A 17597-nucleotide genomic window follows, 5' to 3' on the forward strand; every position below is an offset into this window, starting at 1 on the left:
AAGCTTGAGTCCATGGCTCTGGCACAAAGCATCTGTTTCTGTCAGGCCCTTTTGTAGAATATCCACATCATTTGGGGATTCAATAATGGCTCCTAGTTTGCAGTCATCTGTGAACTTTGTTAGCCAGAGTGCCTTAGTGTTGGCCAATACGTCAGAGAAGTAGCTGCCAAACAAGAGCGGTCCCAGGACTTAACCCTGAGGTACTCCACTTATCACGAGCTGGATTTGGAATCGGCTATTTTTACAGTCTGGGTTTTGTCAGTAAGACAGTTGGCAACCCATCAAGTGATGTAGGGATTTATGCCTAGCCTAGTAAGTTTATCTATGAATCCAGAGTGGGGGATGGTGTCGAAGGCCTTGGCAAGGTCCAGATAGGCTGTATGGACTGCCTTACCCTCGTTCACATCTCTGGAGACTGATTCAAAGTCAATCAGGTTCAGGAGACAATACAAATGTTGCTATTCTATCAACATTCTAAGTTTATAAGACTAATATTTAAAATCTGTCTTTAGTTCCATGTGCCTCTGTCCAGCAGAGCCACTGAAGTGATCCCCGAGGTAAACTTTCTGTTTCCAATCCACTCGTCAAGGTTTCTTTTGAAGAGTGTTAGCGAGAAACTCTGCCTAATGTAGATTAGGATCTTGTTCCAAAGCGTGGTCTCTGGGACAGGAATCCATCCCTCCAGCACGTCCTATTTATTGTTGTGGTGAGGTTTAGATCCCTAAAGGGTGTGGCTCGAGGGGATAAGGTTTTCTTTAGGTGGAGCATGTCCATCAATTCTGGGTTGGACATGGCCTTGTATGTCAGGCAGAGATCACCTCTGAGTAGGCGGTATGCAACAGAGTACAGCTGTAGTTTCTTCAGTCGAGCTGCATAGGGCATCTTTTTGAGGCCAGTGATTCTCTTGGTGAGGTACTTTGGTGGTCTTTCCAGCTGTTTGCAGGTGTCTTGTAAGGTACACCCCAAATAGGGTGTTGTACTCTATGATGGGTCTGATGAGTGATGAGTAGAGGAGCACAATGACCTCTTTTGATCTGGATGCGAACCCTTTTGTGATTAGGTGGGCCACGTAGAAGGATTTTCTAACCACTTTGGCAATGTGATTATCAAAGGTGAGATTACTATCTACTTGGGTCCCCAGATCCCTTATTACATCTTCTGTATTTAGGAGGACTACCACCTATGTGGTAGTTTGTGGGTACTTTGTTTTTTCCAAAGGGGATGACTATGCACTTTTTGGCATTTAGCTTGAGGCCATGATTTTGACACCAGGTATCCGTCTCAATGAGACCCTTTTGGAGGATGTCTGTATCAGCCAGAGAGTCATTTATAGCCCCTAGTTTGCAGTCGTTTGTGAACTTGGTCAGCCATTGTCCTCCTGTGCTTGCCTGTACCTCTGAGAAGTATATGCCGAACAGAAGGGGTCCTATGACTGAGCCCTGGAGAACACCACTTGTAACCGGTTTAGAGTCGGACCTAGCTCCCGCAGCTCTCACCATGTGAGTTCTGTCCGTGAGCCAGTTGGCAACCCATCTTATGTCGTAGGGGTTTATGTTCAAGCTGGTGAGCTTGTCTAGAATACTAGAATGGGGAATGGTGTCAAAGGCCTTAGCGAGGTCTAGGTAGGCTGTGTGTGCCACCTTTCCCCCGTCTATAGCCTTGGTAACTGTCTCAAAGAAGTCCACCAGGTTTAGGAGGCATGATCTGCCCTTAAAGCCGAACTGGGTAGGGTCCAGTGTTGGAGGCTGAATTTGAACAGTGTGTTTAGGTGAGGGGTTAGTTCATATTTGAGCTCGTGTAGGATGCATCCTGGGACACCATCCGGTCCCATTGATGCTGCGTTTTTGGCTTTGGAGAGGGCTGTTTTAACCTGAGTGTCTGTGATTTCAGGGACTCTACATTCTTCTTGTATGGTTATGGGTCCTTTTGGGGGGTGAAGTTTGCACTGAACCTGTCTGCCAGGATGTTGGCGATATCGGTCGGTTCAGTGTATTTTGTGCCATTCTGCACTAACTCCGAGCAGATCTGAACATTGCCACTTAGATTTTTGACATAGCTAAAGAATGCCTTGTGGTTATCTTTGGAGTTCTTGGCAATTTTTCTTTCAAAGCTCGCCTTGGATGATTTTTTGAGGGATCGTAGTTTCTTGCTGATCCTGATCAGGGATATCTTCCCTTCTTGGGATTTTACTCTTTTCTGTACTAGTTTCTTCCTTCTATTGTATAGCTTGTTTATGGCAGGAGTCCACCACACTGGTTTCCTTTACTTGGAGGAGTGAGTCTTGGTTTTGCCTGGGATAGCATGATCCATGCATTCTTGTAGGTGCCTGTAGAATGCATTAGTAAAGGAATTTGCAGCTTGGACAGCGTTATCATTCAGCATGGGGACTTTGAAACTTTCCACATCGGTCTTAAGTAACGTGAAGTTTGCTTTTGAAAAGTTTTTCACAATGGTTTTCTTGTCTGAAGGTGGGGGCGGAATGTGGATATCCAAAGTGATTTGTTTATGGTCAGATCTAACCAGCGAGGGGTTGACCCCCGGTGTGGAACACCAGTCGCCCATGTTGGTGATGACCAGGTCCAATATGTTGTCACCTCTGGTGGGAGTGTTGGCCAGTTGAACCAGGGCGTTTTGAGTTTATAAATTCTAGGAAATGTTGGGCAAGTGAGTTAGTACTTGAGTAGTTTTCCCAGTTAATGTTTGGGTAATTTAAAATCACCCAATATTAGGGCGTTTGGTAGGACGTTTATGTTTCCTAGTGTTTCCAGAAATGCGGAATGGGGGTCCTAGGACATGGTGGGTGATCTGTTGCAAGCTACAATTTGAATTGCAGTTTTGCCCGTTGTTAGTTGTACGTGGATGATCTCTGAAGCATCGTGCTGTGCCACTAACCTGGAGGTGTGGGTATCCCTGATGAATATGGATACTCCCCTGCCTTTTATATTTCGGTTCGGGTTCTGTGGACGAAATGTATGGTATGAGTTGTAGCCTGGTAGTGCTGGGGTGCTCTCTGGAGCCTTAAACCAGGTTTCTGTTACTGCACATATATCGATTTTCTCCACACTGAGGAGTGCCTCGAGTACATGCATTTTGAGGTTTAGACTTCTGGCAATGAGTAGCATTGTTACTTGTGCTATTTAATCTTGTTTGTGCCACCTTTTAACTGTAAGTAACTTGGCGACGCTCGACTTAGACACGATCTGTCATAACAAGCCGATATTTTTGTGTCACTTTTGCAGCTCTGCTTTTTAAACTCATGTTTCTGAGTAGTATCCCACGATCCTACTTGAAGGAGAGGGTTGTGAGGTATTTGGTATGCAAGATTAGGTACCCAGTGTCTGAAAGGATGTTCCTATTTCACAGAGTTTTGTACCTAATTTCTGTAGTTTTGTGGCATGCCTACAATTTAAACAACGATCAGTGCACGCATTGCTCTCAGCCTCTACCTCCAGAATCAGGGTCAAATCCAGAACAATCTGGGATAACTTTAGTCCACCTTTTAAAATATCGCTACTTTTAACAAGAAATGTTACTAAAACAACTACAAATAAACTGCATTTTATTTACAGATAATAATCAAGGACAGAGGAGAATTATGCTGCCACATCAGCATCAGTAAAATTTCACCCATTTTTCATTCAACGAGTGATTATGCCGGAAGTCATAGCAAACCGTTTGAAGCTTGTTTGCGATATTTGACATAGTGGGTGTGTTCCTATCTACTACCGCCCTAATGGGACTGTCCCTGGGAGGGTATTATAGTGTGCATTCTGGGAGCCAAAAACCAACGCACCTGGGGGTTTTCCACAAACATAACGCCTGCATATCCCGGAGAGTTAAAGAAACGTATGAAAAGTTATTATGTATGCAACTAACCTGTAACCAAAACGGGTAAATTGATCCAATCTGCCCTGAATACAAGTAATAAATCTCAAGCCGTTAGTAATACCAAACATGTACAGTTGGCTTTGTATATGACCAGCCCTCCACATATTATGAAACTAACCAATGTTCTCTGCTGTGCTATACCTCTTCTTTGGACTAGATTATCAATTAAGTTCTAGTACGATAAGTCTCACCTCGTGGGGCCCGTACACAACCGCTAGCGCCTTGGTGTTTCCTTGTTCGATGTAAGCTGATCCGTCAGCTTGGGCAAACACCCCCATTCGTCCCTGAATTTTACGAAGTTCAGTTGCTTTTCTGCCATCTATCCTAAATCCCTGGTCAGAAAGAAGTTCCAATCCAGCCATGTTTACACTACTGCAGTTACTTCTTTCCACATGTTAGAAAAAGAAAACCACGCCTCTTACTCCGTTTCCGCGTGTCACGATACTTCTCGGGAATTGTAGTCCAATTGACAGTACCCATGGAAAAAACAACATATTTACGGTCTGAGTGGTTTTCCAGTTAAATTAATGTTGCAATCATAGTTCTCAGATTTGACGTTTATGAAAAAGACCAAAAGTGTATCTGAGAGTGCGGATCCTATTTTTCTTCGTGAAGACGTGTATGGTAAGAAAATAGCAAAATCGTTATTGTTTGCACAGAAGGAAGCTAAGTCCATTCGAAACTTATGCTAACAGAAATTAAAATCACAATCAAACTGAAAGGATAATATTGTTTGTTATTTGTGATTTGACCCCAAGATCTCTAGCATACTGTGCTACCGTCACTACCACTGAACTAACAAACGTAATTCTCAACTTTTTACTTCCAGAATCGGGCATAGCTCTCAACCTTCCATCTCCAAAATGAGGTACACTAGCCCTCATAATGTGGAGCAAATGAGCAAAATGTGGAACACATACTAATGGCTTACTAACAAGTTCAACTAGGAGGGCCATAGGATGGTTAAAATACACTGGTTTTACTTATAAATAGCTATTTTAATGAATTAATATGATTCATTTCTATTTACCGTGGATTTCACTTAAAAAATTCCTAACACTGAATGTGAGACAGAGTCTTTCAATGTGGAACTTTGAGGAACATGACCTTTTTAAGACCCCAGATAAGGTACGTTCCTCGTAATGAGGTACACTTGAGAGGTATGTCATGGACAGATACAGAAATAACCAGACACTTTTATTAGTAGTATTATTAATCTGAGACTTTAATTAGCATTATTAACTTGATAAATTGACGGCCTAAGATAGTGTAAATTATACTGCATTTTCTGAAGTGCCTCTGATTATTGTCATGATTTATTAAGTGTAATCCACCACCTTTTCTCCCCAAATCACCAGTTTTAGGATGGACAAGGCAAAGGTTTTAGAAAAAGTCAGAGACAGTCGAGAGGTATGCCAGCAAGATCCTAAGGAGTGACAGGTGTTCGATTTTCTCTTAGGGTCTTATCCTTTTAGTTAGGAAACCGCCAGCATGGTGATCAAGGTCAAATTATAAATCCGCTCACAAATACAGAGAAAGCCCTTTGCTTACGCATAGTTAGAATCATAGAAGTGAAGGGATAGTATTCACTCTCATTTGGGATTTGAACCCAAGACTTCCAGCATACCATTTTGGCATCACTGCTGCTTGACCAACAATATCCTTATGACAGATAGATGTTGAGTTTTCCTGTAGAGACACAGATGCCAATTTTGAACTGACTTTGCACAAATGATCAAGCCTTCTGTACTTCTCTGTGTTGGAGGAGTACTGCATCCCCACAACCCCCTATTTACTGGGCAGGGCACCTCAAACATGAGTGCTATGGTAGTTTATTATGGAAAAATGATGTGTCCTTTTTCCATTGTGGCACAATTTTGAAATTCAATTAAATATTTAAGGGAATTTGGATAGTTGGAGGTTTCAGAGGTCTTAGCCCCCCAAAAAGAACTTCCTGAAAATGTGCCACTTATGTGTGTGTTGCACTTCTAATTCTGTTTACAATTGTTGCGCAGAGTATCATGTTGCTCAGAATAAGTCCAGTACTATAAGTGGGCAGGAATGGGAATGTACGTAAGCAGGAATTTCTACCTTGCCTCCTGGAGGCAGTTTCTGAACTCACTATATATAATTTATATAGACATATATATGTGTGTGTGTGTGTGTGTGTATATATATATATAATATATAATGTGTGTATATATATATATATATATATATATATATATATATATATATATATACACATTTTAACTACTTTTACACAGGTAAAACTCTACAAACCAAAAAAATGACACTGATGAGAGGATGATAATGTGGCATTGAATTTTTTTTAACATGCAACATCTTTATTAAATTATCATGTATGACATAGGCAATCATACATTTACATAAATGAAAGTAAACCATATTGACATAATTTTAGCTGCAAACGTTATATGTTTTTTATAATCTGTCCAGTCATTGTTAGTCAAACATTACATAGCTCATTCAAATCCTGTTTTCTTTAAAATCTCTTTCATAGGTGTGTACTAGGCTAATGGCCCTGGAGCCTTTACAAGCCTAGCCCATATATGTGCCCTGGCATTGTGCCGCCCACAGTTAGTTATCCCTGCCTCTATCAAGTAGAGCCACTGGAGTGATCCCCGGGGTGAACTTTCTATTTCCCATCCACTCGTTCAAGACTTCTCGTGAAGAGGGTCAGTGAGGTGCTCTGCTTGACGTGTTTTGGAAGTTTATTCCAGAGCATGGGCAGTCTCTGGGATATGAACCTGTCCCTCCAGTATGTTCTGTTGATTGTGGTAATGAGGTTGAGGTCACTGGAGTGTGTGGTGCGGAAGGATTGGGATTTCTTTAGATGTAGCATTTCTAGCAGAGCTGGGTCAGACATGGCTTAGTAAGTCAAGCAGAGATCACCTCTTAGTAGACGATATGAGACAGAGAATAGCTGGAGTTTTTTGAGTCTGTCTGTATAGGGCATGTGTTTAAGGCCTAGGATCCTCTTTGTGAGGTACTTTTGTGGCCTCTCCAGCTGTTGCAGGTGTATAGTGAGGTACATGCCAAATGGGGCATTATACTCAATGTTTGGTCTAATGAGTGAAGAGTAGAGAGAGATGATGACCTCTTTCTTCCTGGATGTAAAACCCATGGTAATGAGATGTGCCACACAGAAGGACTTACCGACTACAGTGGCAATGTGGTGGTCAAAGGAGAGGTTGCTGTCAACCTGTGTCCCCCGATCTCTTATAACGTCTTCAGTGTTCAGTGGGCTCCCATCGATGTGGTAATTAGTGGGAACCGAGTTTTTCCCCAAGGGGATGGTGACGCATTTGTTGGCATTAAGCTTTAGGCCATGGTTTTGACACCAATCATTTGTCTCAGTGAGGTTCTTTAGGATGTCTGCATCACTTGGGGAGTTAATAATGGCTCCTAACTTGAAGTCGTCTGTGAACTTGGTCAGCCAGAGTTCCTCCGTGTTGGCCTGGACTTCTGAGAAGTAGATGACAAACAGGAGAGGACCCAGGACCAATCCCTGTGGGACTCCACTCATGACTGGTCGGCAGTCTGACTTGGAGTCTGCTACTTTCATGCTGTGGCATCTCAGGTCATTCAAACCACATGGACAATGACTGAGTCATATTTGTACTTGTTGTGGAGTGACCTGAGTGCATGTGTTATGTGTCGATTCTGGCACCTGATAGACAGCTGACTGTTACCTTCTCCTTATTCAGCCTAGTGAGTGGGACGTCAGTGTGCCTCGCTATTGAGTCACCTATGATTAGTGTATTGGGCAAGCTGTTTTGCCTTAGGGGCTTAGAGTGAGGAGCACACTGTGTAGGTAGGCTATGTGTCTTGTGGTTTATGCTGTGTTGGGGTGGTCGACTGCATTTCTGTCTTGGAGGTCACTGCTGTTTGGGTAGATTTCTATTGAGAGCCTTCACGAAGGTGGCTGTGGTTTGTGTTTTTATGTGAGAGCTATGATGGTGGGTGTTCTGGAGGGCTATGTGTTCCATGTGGTGTGGTGCAGGTGTTGACCTTCTCCTCTTGACCAGCTATTCCAGGAGTCTTGGCTGGAGAGTGCGTGGCTTCCAATCTGGAGATATAAGTGCATCTGTCACAAGTCTGAGTGTTGGGAGGTAAGAGGAGAGGGTTGTCTATGTAAATGATGCAGTTGCTACATTGCCTCAGGATTCCCAAGTTCACCAAGTTAATAGGAAAAAGCACAGGGAACTGACCTTTAGGCATGCCAGGAGGAATGGTCATCGTTACTAAGTACTGGAGCTGTTTCCATATAGGACGTTTAGTGCTGATAGCACTTATGTGTGCTACAATAATTGCTACAAAAAGTCTGATGAAGTGCTAAGCGAACACAATTAAAGTGCAAGAGAGAAGAGAACTAGCAAGATATAACAGAAGAACTGAAGAGCAGACTTTCTGGCACCGGTCATAGTTTACGCCAGCTTAGCGGCGCTGCACGGTGTGCAAACAAGCGCAAATCCATGCTTTTAAAGCAGAAAGTTGAAAGGGATACATAAACTGCCCAAACGGCCAATAAACTACAATTTCAGAGCCAGAAACCACTCCTGTTGTGGTAAATAGTCTACCTAGTGCTTACCACTCTCACTGATAAGCTGGAAGGCTTCCCCAGAACACACAAGGTTCTGGGGAACTCAGAAACTTACAATACAGTCCTGGATACAGCAAATCTGTATCTGGATTACTCTAGTAACAGGAAAGGCGGGAAACAAGCTTAGAACTTTTTTTGTTGTTTTTTTTTCAGGAAAAACAGTTAAAACAGTACTAAAACACTTTAAATGCAGTGCAAGCTAGCACACTTGAGTGTGTAGCAGTATTAAAGCAAACACAGTTAAAATAAATGCAGTTAAATGAAAAAAAACAATATAAATCACGTGCAGAACACAGTATAATCATGACAAATCAAAATGGAGGTACTTAAAGTCTCTCTTTCTCCTTTCTGTTGCTCTTGTAGTCTGCAGGATGCCAAAACTGGATCTGCAGAGCTTAAACAAGCACAAACCTGCACAAGCATGGGCTTTTAAAGCAGAAAGTTGAAAGGGATAGAAAAAACTGCTCAAATGGCCAATAAACTACAATTTCAGAGCCAGAAACCACTCCTCTTGTGGTAAATAGGCTACCTAGTGCTTACCACTCCCATTGATAAGCTGGAAGGCTTCCCTCTAACAAAGAAAGGTCTGCGGAACTCAGAAACTTACAATACAGTCCTGGATACAGCAAATCTATATCTGCACTACTGTAGTAACAGGAAAGGCGGGAAAAAAGCTTAGAACTTTTTTGTTTTGTTTTTTTTGGCAGGAAAAAAAAAGTTAAAACAGTAATAAAATACCCTTTAAATGCAATGCAAACTAACACAATTGAGTGTGTAGCAATATTAAAGCAAATACAGTTAAAATAAATGCAGTTAAATGACAAAACAACTTAAATCGAGTGCAGAGCACAGGAAAAATCAAAATGGAGATACTTAGTCTCTCTCTCTCCTTTCTGTTGCTCTTGTAGTCTGCAGGACACCAAAACATATAATCTATCATATGTTATGGTTCTAAAGATTAACTTTTATAAACCTCAAAGAAATCCAAAACAGGTGCAAAGCACACTCGGGAAGTTTAGCCTACCACCTCATGTAGCACAAACAGTCCCAAAGTCACAGATGCTGAGCCTGTACAGCAGGCATCTCCTCAGCCAAACATTCTAGTTATAGATGACTCAATTGTAAGACATACAGATGTGCTTGTTACCAGTCTGAGCAAGTAACTAATGACAGGCCTAAAGCAGATGCCCTACGCTGACCGCCTTAAAAAACTCCAGCTATACTCTGTCGCATATCGTCTACTCAGAGGCGATCTCTGCTTAACATACAAGGCCATGTCAAACCCAGAGCTGTTGGACATGCTACACTTAAAGAAATCCCAATCCCTCAGAGCTACACACTCCAGGGATCTAAACCTTGTCATTACAATAAACAAAACATGCTGGAGAGATAGGTTCCTGACCCAGAGACTCCCCAGACTCTGGAATAGATTGCCCATACATGTCAAGCAGAGTGCCTCTTTGGACCTCTTCAAGAGGAACCTTGACGATTGGATGGGAGAAAGGAAATTCACCCCAGGGATCACGTCAGTCGCCCTGCTAGACAGGGGTCCAGGAAAGTAAATAATGTGGGAAGAAATAGCCAGGGAATTGTTATGGCTAGGCTTGTATAGGCCCTAGGGCTGATAGCCTAGTACCAACCTATGAACCTATTTGCTATGATCCATCAGATTAGGTTGAGCAAGGAAACCTGGTGGTTAGTTACTTGTCATGTGCTACAGTCCATCAGATCTCAGACACACACACACACACACACACACACACACACACACACACACACACACACACACACACACACACACTTCATTGAACAACAAGTGCCAGTGATTTGAGATGCACTTCTCTGGACTAAATGAAGCGAAGGATGTAGTGGATTTCTCATACTATGTGTCCCAGGGAGGTATGAATGTAGCATTGAACAACATTCTATCTTTGACAAGGATGATGCCACATTATGAGCAAAAATGACTTTTTTCAGTAATTGGCTAAGCTTTTGGTGTCATTCAAAGGGGGTTCAATGTTTGTTGGCCTGAGAGACTATGATTGACAGACCATGCTGCTTCACCGGGGATGGCCTGCATTTGTCCTCTCTATGGTTTTGGCAAAGACTTTTCCCCCACCCTAGTGCCTTTTTTTAGACAATGGCAGTCTGATAAACTTACCAACATAAAGAAGCAAGCAAAGGAAAATATGAAGGGGTACTGATCAATGAGAGGAACCTAAACAATAAATTGTACTCCCTACAAGCACTTCTTCCTTGGAGGATTTAGACTTCTGTGTAATGACTGAGACATGGTTTAAAATGGTGGAGAGCACTCTGGCTGTCCAGGGCTATAATGACTTTCTGCCTGTTTAGACCAGCTACTGGGCAGGAGGGAAAAAAAGGTGAAGGTGTCTAAATCTTCATCCAGAATAGGCTCTCAAGGCTGGTAAAGCAGAGGGTTCTACATGTCCAAATAAACATCAGAAATATCCGATACCATATAGTAGGTAGCTGTAGAACTCATTCTGTGACAAGAGAAAGGTACAACTCCTATCTATAGGAACTAGAATTACTCAGTGTTAAACCCAGTACCATTTTTCAATGTGATCTAAACTATCCAGCTATAGACTGAGAAACCTACACCACCACTAGTGCACAAGTGCAGAGATTCCTGGACTTTCTCAATATAAATGCACTGGAACAATTCATCAGAGTATGCAGTATGGAGAATAACACCTTGGATCTTGTCTTTATTAATATGGGGGTATCTCTCCGTGTCTTCATCTCTTGTTAGGTCTGACCATAAATCCATCTCCTTCAAAACAAAACTGTAACCAGAGATCCTTTCCACCCAAGGTTCCTTTAGAAATTTCTTTAAGACAAACTACCTAATTCTAAGTGATAAATTGGCATGTTTCAAATCCCCACCAAACCCAGTTAACTCCACTGAGTACTCAGAAATGTATACCACCATACTATACCAAAATGTAAACAGCTGCATAGATGCAGTTGTACTCTGTAGGAACAAGTGCAGGTCAAACCTCAGAAACATACTCCTTTGGTGGTACCATAATATTAATAAGCTTTACACTAAAAGGAAAATAATTCTGACCAAACATAAGAATAGCAATTCCCAGAAAGATGGAGCTGTCATCATTAAAATGAACAGGTAACTCAGGAACTTACTAAAATCCACCAAAGCCAAGTTTCAGCCTAAAATATCTACCCAAGCTAAAGACATTCACAAGGCCCTTTTTAGTCATGTTCATAATTTCAGAAGTGCAATGTAGCATTGTCCTGAGCTGATTGTGCACAATTTTACCTATTCTGAGACTGAAGATTTAGCTAACCTACTGACTGATAAATTCAGCTCAAACGTTATTACTGTCTCCTCTCTGTCTGTTCCACAAGATATACCTGAAACTGCCTTGCCTCTAGCTATCACACAAGACCAAGTCCTGAAAGTGCTGTCAAAAGCTAAAAATTCGGTTTTGGTGGGTCCTGACAGTATCCCTGGATGTATCTTCAAGAAGCGTGATGTAACCACCCCCCCTCAACAACTATGTTCAATCTCAACCTCCATACAGGCTTTGCACAAAGTGAATGGGGAACGTCTACAGTCATTCCCCTGCATAACGGAGGACCTTCCACAGACCCAGGCAATTACAGAGCCATAAGTCTGACCAGCCTCGTATGCAAAGCCATGGAAAAACATATCATGGAAGTAATCAGTAAAGGTGTAAGGAACCTGTAAACAATGGACCTGTTTCTCTTTGGATTCTTCAAGGTAGCCTGATGAACTTTTTTGAAAAAGTCACCAAAGCAATGGATGAAGGTAAAATGGTACACACCGCATAGCTCAACCTGGCTAAGGTTTTTAATGCAATTTCCCTCTCAGGCATAGTAGAAAAGTACAATAAACTGTGAATAAACCCTAACATCACCCACTGGATTTCCAGCTGACTCAAAAAGGCAGGATGCAGATCAAAATAAGAGAAGCTACCTTCACAAAGAGACCAGTCTCCAGTGGAATCTTCTAGGGTTCTGTGTTGGGACCTTCTCTGTTTGGCATCTACTTCTCTGCTCTGGCTGATTACATTTGCAGATGACTTCAAGCTATGAGCAGTTATTGAATCCCTAAATAACTTAGCATCTTAGCCATCCTGCAGAAAGGTTTGTCCCAAACAACTAACTAGTATTAGAATAATAGACTGAAACCAACCATATTTTATTTATTATTTATTTACTGACATTTGTTGACCAGGGAAGTCCCTGGGTCAGAAACCTATTCTCAGTGGAAACCCAGGGAGAAAAGTTCCACAAATATGAAAAAACAAGTGAATATACATATTAAAAAAATTAGAAAAGCTCCAAAAATATGACACACACGATATACAGAACAAAAAATTGCAACAAAACTACATCAAATGAGTTAATTTGTACAACATATAGTTAATAAATTGCTACAAACATGATAATACAGAAGATGCAGAAAAAATAAACACATTATATATGGTATATTCGTAGCAATGAGGATATGGGTGGAAGTGTGGTAAGTAAAGGTGTGATATTTGCTGGAGGTAGAGAGAGAGATGGTGATGTAAAGGGAAGAATGATGTGAGTGGAAGAAGTTGGTAGGTTGGTGTGTATGATAAGACAGAGAGAAATGAAAGAGGTAAGTTAGGCGATGATGGAGGATCAATGGATAAGACAAAGAAAGGATAAGAAGAGGAAAGAAGAACTATAGTTTTGTTTATGGAAGCATATGGTTATGTGGTACAGGGACAAATGTGGTTGTAGAGAAAGTATTTCGTTAGAGATATTTTGAATCCATTTAGTGAGTCTAGAAGGGTGATTTCTGGGGGAAGGGTATTCCAAATCCTAGCTATGACATAGGAATAGAGCCTGTGTTTGGCTCTTTTTTATTAGGCTTTTCAACTGTTACCAGTTGTTTATTTGTAGATCATAGGTTTCAGAGTGGAGAGTAGGCTTGCAGGATGTTCCTAAGGGAGGGCAACTATCTGGAGAGTAGATTAGTTTATGAGCTAGAGTTAGTTGGGTGGAATCTAGTTAATGTTGAAACTGTAGCCAGTTAAGTTCCTTAGGAGCTTGACAGTGATGAGACTTATATGATAGACCAGTTGCAAATTTGGTGATTTTGTGGTAGCATGCTTGGAGTTTGTTTTTCAGAGATTGGTGCAAATTGGTAAAGACTGGGGCACTGTATAGGAGGGATGGGAGCAAGAGGCTATTGGCTAGTGCTTTTATTAGTGGGTTTATCCATGTACAGTTTGTGTCTATATAATTTTCCAAGTTTAAAATGTGTTTTCTTAATTGCACTAAGTATGTGTTGTTTGTAGGATAGTTTGCTGTCTCTGGGAATCCCAAGTAATTTAGCATGAGTTACTATTTATATTTTTGTCTTGTTATTTGAATATATGGTAAAATTGTTTGAAATTGGCTTGGTTGAGAATAGCATAAGTTTAGTTTTCTTTGCATTAAGTAGGAGTTGTGCTTCGGTTAGCCAGGTTTCGACTGATGTAAAGGCATTTTGTGTTGGAGTTTGTAGATTTTGGATGTTGTTAGAAGATGTAATGATGGTGGAGTCATCTGCGTACTGTACAAGTGTGCTTTGTAGAGAGGCAGTATGGAGTTTGTTTATGAAAATATTGAAAAGCAGAGGTCCTAAAATGGACCCTTTGGGTACCCCTGTTTTATTGACTAAGTATCCAGATATACTGGGTTGCCATCTAACATTTTGCTGTCTATCTGCTAAGTAGCTTACAAACCATTTAAGGGTGGATTGGGAGCAACCAATAGTTACAAGTTGTTGCTGTAACTTGGGATGAAACACTGTGTCATAAGCCTTTGATAGGTCTAACAGAAGTACTGATGTTTGGCCAGAGGGCAGTGGTGGTACTGTGTGCTGGATGAAAGCTGTGTAGAGTTGCTGTAAGGAGGTTGTTATCAATTAGATGTTTCATAAATTGTGTGTGAATACATTTCTCTAAAAATTTAGATAGAAGGGAGAGGATAGATATGGGTCAGTAGTTAGAGTTGTCATGAGTGTTGCCACCTTTGTGCAGAGAAGTTATGATAGATTTCTTCCACAGGTTCTGAAAGTTGGATTCTTTGATAAGTCTATTAATGAAAATATTAACAGGATAAGATAATGAGTCGCTGGAAGTTTTAAGTGCTCTGAGGGAAGGTTGTTGGCAGAGCGTGAGCAAGGTTTCAGCTTTTTAACAAGTTTGTGCACAAATGAGGTGGGATCAATATTAAGAGAGAAATGAATGGCTGTAGAGGGGTTAGTTTGAGCTAAGTGTATTGGGTCTAGGTTATCAGATGTGCATGAGAGAGTGTTATGTTGAGGCTGATTTATAAGGCTAAGTATACTATTGATAAAATGGGAGTTAAAAAGATGGGCTATTTCACTGGGACTTTTGTCTGAGGCTAGCGAGGGGTTATGGAGTTAAGGAGTGTGGAGACGGATTTCCAGAATTTCTGTGGGTTGCTTGTTTGGTTTAGTAATTGCTGTGAGAAATAGTATTTTTTATCTGAAATTACTTATTTTTTGGCTAACTTTCTTAGTTGTTTATATTTGAGATGGGTGGTTTCATTTCTATTTTTGTGCCAGTCTTTCCAGGAATGGTCCCTAGGGATTCATAGATGCTTGGTTGCTTTTGATAACCAAGGTGCATGATTTTACTTAGCTCTTTTGATTCAGATGGGAGCTAGACTGTTAAGGGTATCTAAGAAATCTTTGTTAAAGTGGCTCACAGCTTCTTCCAGAGATAGTATTTTTAGAGGGGTCCAGTTGATGGATTGTAGTATACTGTTGAAAGTGTGCTGATTGAAATTTGCTAGATTTCTAGAGGTTTTATAGGTGTGGGATCTTTTATAATAGGTTTGGGCTCTATAGGTGTACACTGGTAAGTGATTGCTTAGGATATTGGGCATTGTACCGGTATCTTTATATTTATGGGGGTCAGTGACTAGGATCCAGTCTACGGTTGAGCTTCACTGGTTATTGTGGGTTCGTGTGGGGCTGGTATTAAGTTGGGTGAAATTGTGTAGGTTAATACTATGTAAGGGAGAGTCAGAGATAAGGTCATTCCACTTGATATTAGTATCGCCTAGGATAATGGTTTCATTGGATAAATTTAGGGTAGTCCAACCAAGAAGGTCTTCTAATATAGGGATTTTTGTCCTGGTAGGGTGCACAGTGTTGACAGTCACAAGGTGAATCAATGATAAAGTAGAACCAACAAAAGCATGAAAGTCCAAAAACAAAAGAAGGTTCCACAGCGTTTCACCAATATACTTTTAATAAAAAACAAAGCTTTCAGACATAAGTCCTTCTTCAGTGTTAATCAAATTCCTATACAGATAACACATCCTTTATACATAAAAATTAATCATTACATGACACAGCCTACCTGTCACAAATAAAACTTAATTATGCCATTAAGAACAGCAATTAATCAACCTTATCATTAAAGAATCTTAAAGGAATACACAATATCCTGTTCAGTAATTCATGAAAATGTATGTATTCCTTCCAAGTAAGTTAAAAATAAACATATGCAATAAATTCACTTACATATATGTTGTTTTATAAAAAACCCAATAAAGAGATAAAAATACATCTACATATAATGCATACACATATGTCTGTATAAGTAACTTACTTTATCCAAAAAGAATAAATATGTTATATAACTCACACTTGATGTAGTATAAATGCATACAAAACGCTGAGCGGCAGTAGTATTTGTCATTCATGTAAATAAGTTCTAATACATAGGTAAGCTGTGTCATGTGATGATTAATTTTTATGTATAAAGGATATGTTATCTGTATAGGAATTTTATTAACACTGAAGAAGGACTTATGTCTGAAAGCTTTATTTGTTATTAAAAGTATATTGGTGAAACGCTGTGGAACCTTCTTTTGTTTTAGGATGTACAGTTTTACAATTGTTAGTTTGCAGTTATTTATCTATAGGTTTGTTATAAGCAGTTCTGCATTCTAGAAGCATGGGTGCTGGAACCATAGAGAGGGGAGCCCCCCCCCTATTTTTACAGCTGCAAGACCTGTCGGGAAAAATTAATGAAGTGGAGTTTTCACGCTAACATGGATTTCCACGCGGAAGTTAAACTTAGTAAGCTAGCTGTTCTTGTTCTCTTATTGCCCTGTGTTACAGGAGTTATGCTACCTCTGTTCTGTTGGTGCTGCCAGAATCATGCCAGTAAGGAGAATTTTGTTCTTTTATTTGCAGGAGTTATGCTGCTCCTGTGTGTGTGTGTGTGTGTGTGTGTGTGTGTGTGTGTGTGTGTGTGTGTGTGTGTGTGTGTGTGTGTGTGTGTATAAAATGCCCCAGTTAGTTATACCTGGTGGTTAGTGTTACTCAGGCTCAAACAAGATCCTGAATTCTCCACCCATACCACCACTTGTGATTCAGGGAGTTGAGTCCATAGCTCTCAACTGTCCAGATTTTCACAGAATATTTGGCTCATACTTTTGGTCTGTTCCTGTTTAAAATTTGTGGTTTTCTCGCAAATCAGTAAGAAATGAATTCACTCCTTTCTTTCAGGAAACACATGGTAGCACATAACACTTTATTTTAGCAACTTTTTAAGATTATACAAGCAATATTTAAACTGTGTCCCTGGTTTTGGGCTTTTGCCTCCCCCAAATAAATTTTGGCCTTTTCCAGATTTCTTATGCTGTGAAGTTAAGATATTTAGTTGAATGTCAAGTGGATTTTACAAGGAGCTGAGAGCTTCAGGGGAAGAGAAGTTTAGTGCTACCTATGCTAAGTTGTTTGCTTTGTTAGTAGCACAAAAAGTATACTTGCTTTTGATGCAGAAGGCTGTGGGTTCTACTCCCACAGTATGCAGATGGATCGCTGATACTGTACTGTGTTGTACTTTAAAGGGCGTGGATGCTGCAGTCCTATGAATGTCCTGCTTTGGAGTAGTTACCTATTAACTATGTTTCTGTTATCAGTTTGCCATCCATTCCCCATTGCAAAATTACTAGCTTATCATTTTTCTAATGTAGCATAGGCAATTTATTCTTCAAGGGAAACAGGCAC

General features: G+C 40.6%; 2 protein-coding genes across 3 annotated transcripts in view; one reads left to right on the forward strand and one right to left on the reverse strand.

Moving 5' to 3' along the window:
* EXOSC4 (exosome component 4) overlaps positions 1–4350 on the reverse strand; it is a 270272-nt gene extending 265922 nt beyond the window's left edge. Inside the window, exon 1 of one of the 2 annotated variants that reach the window (XM_044067416.1) lies at positions 4080–4350. In XM_044067416.1, coding sequence (XP_043923351.1) covers positions 4080–4250 — 171 coding nt within the window. In that variant the 5' untranslated portion in view covers positions 4251–4350. The remainder of the gene's footprint in view (positions 1–4079) is intronic. The other variant, XM_044067417.1, reaches the window with a different exon arrangement.
* An 18-nt stretch (positions 4351–4368) lies between these two features.
* Positions 4369–17597, forward strand: part of OPLAH (5-oxoprolinase, ATP-hydrolysing) — a 1902532-nt gene continuing 1889303 nt past the window's right edge. Inside the window, exon 1 of the mRNA XM_044067415.1 lies at positions 4369–4512. The gene's annotated coding sequence lies outside the window, so the exon portion shown is untranslated. The remainder of the gene's footprint in view (positions 4513–17597) is intronic.

The sequence above is a fragment of the Protopterus annectens genome, chromosome 3.part1 (genome assembly GCF_019279795.1).
Source record: "Protopterus annectens isolate FY-2018-M chromosome 3.part1, PAN1.0, whole genome shotgun sequence".
NCBI lineage: Eukaryota > Metazoa > Chordata > Ceratodontiformes > Protopteridae > Protopterus > Protopterus annectens.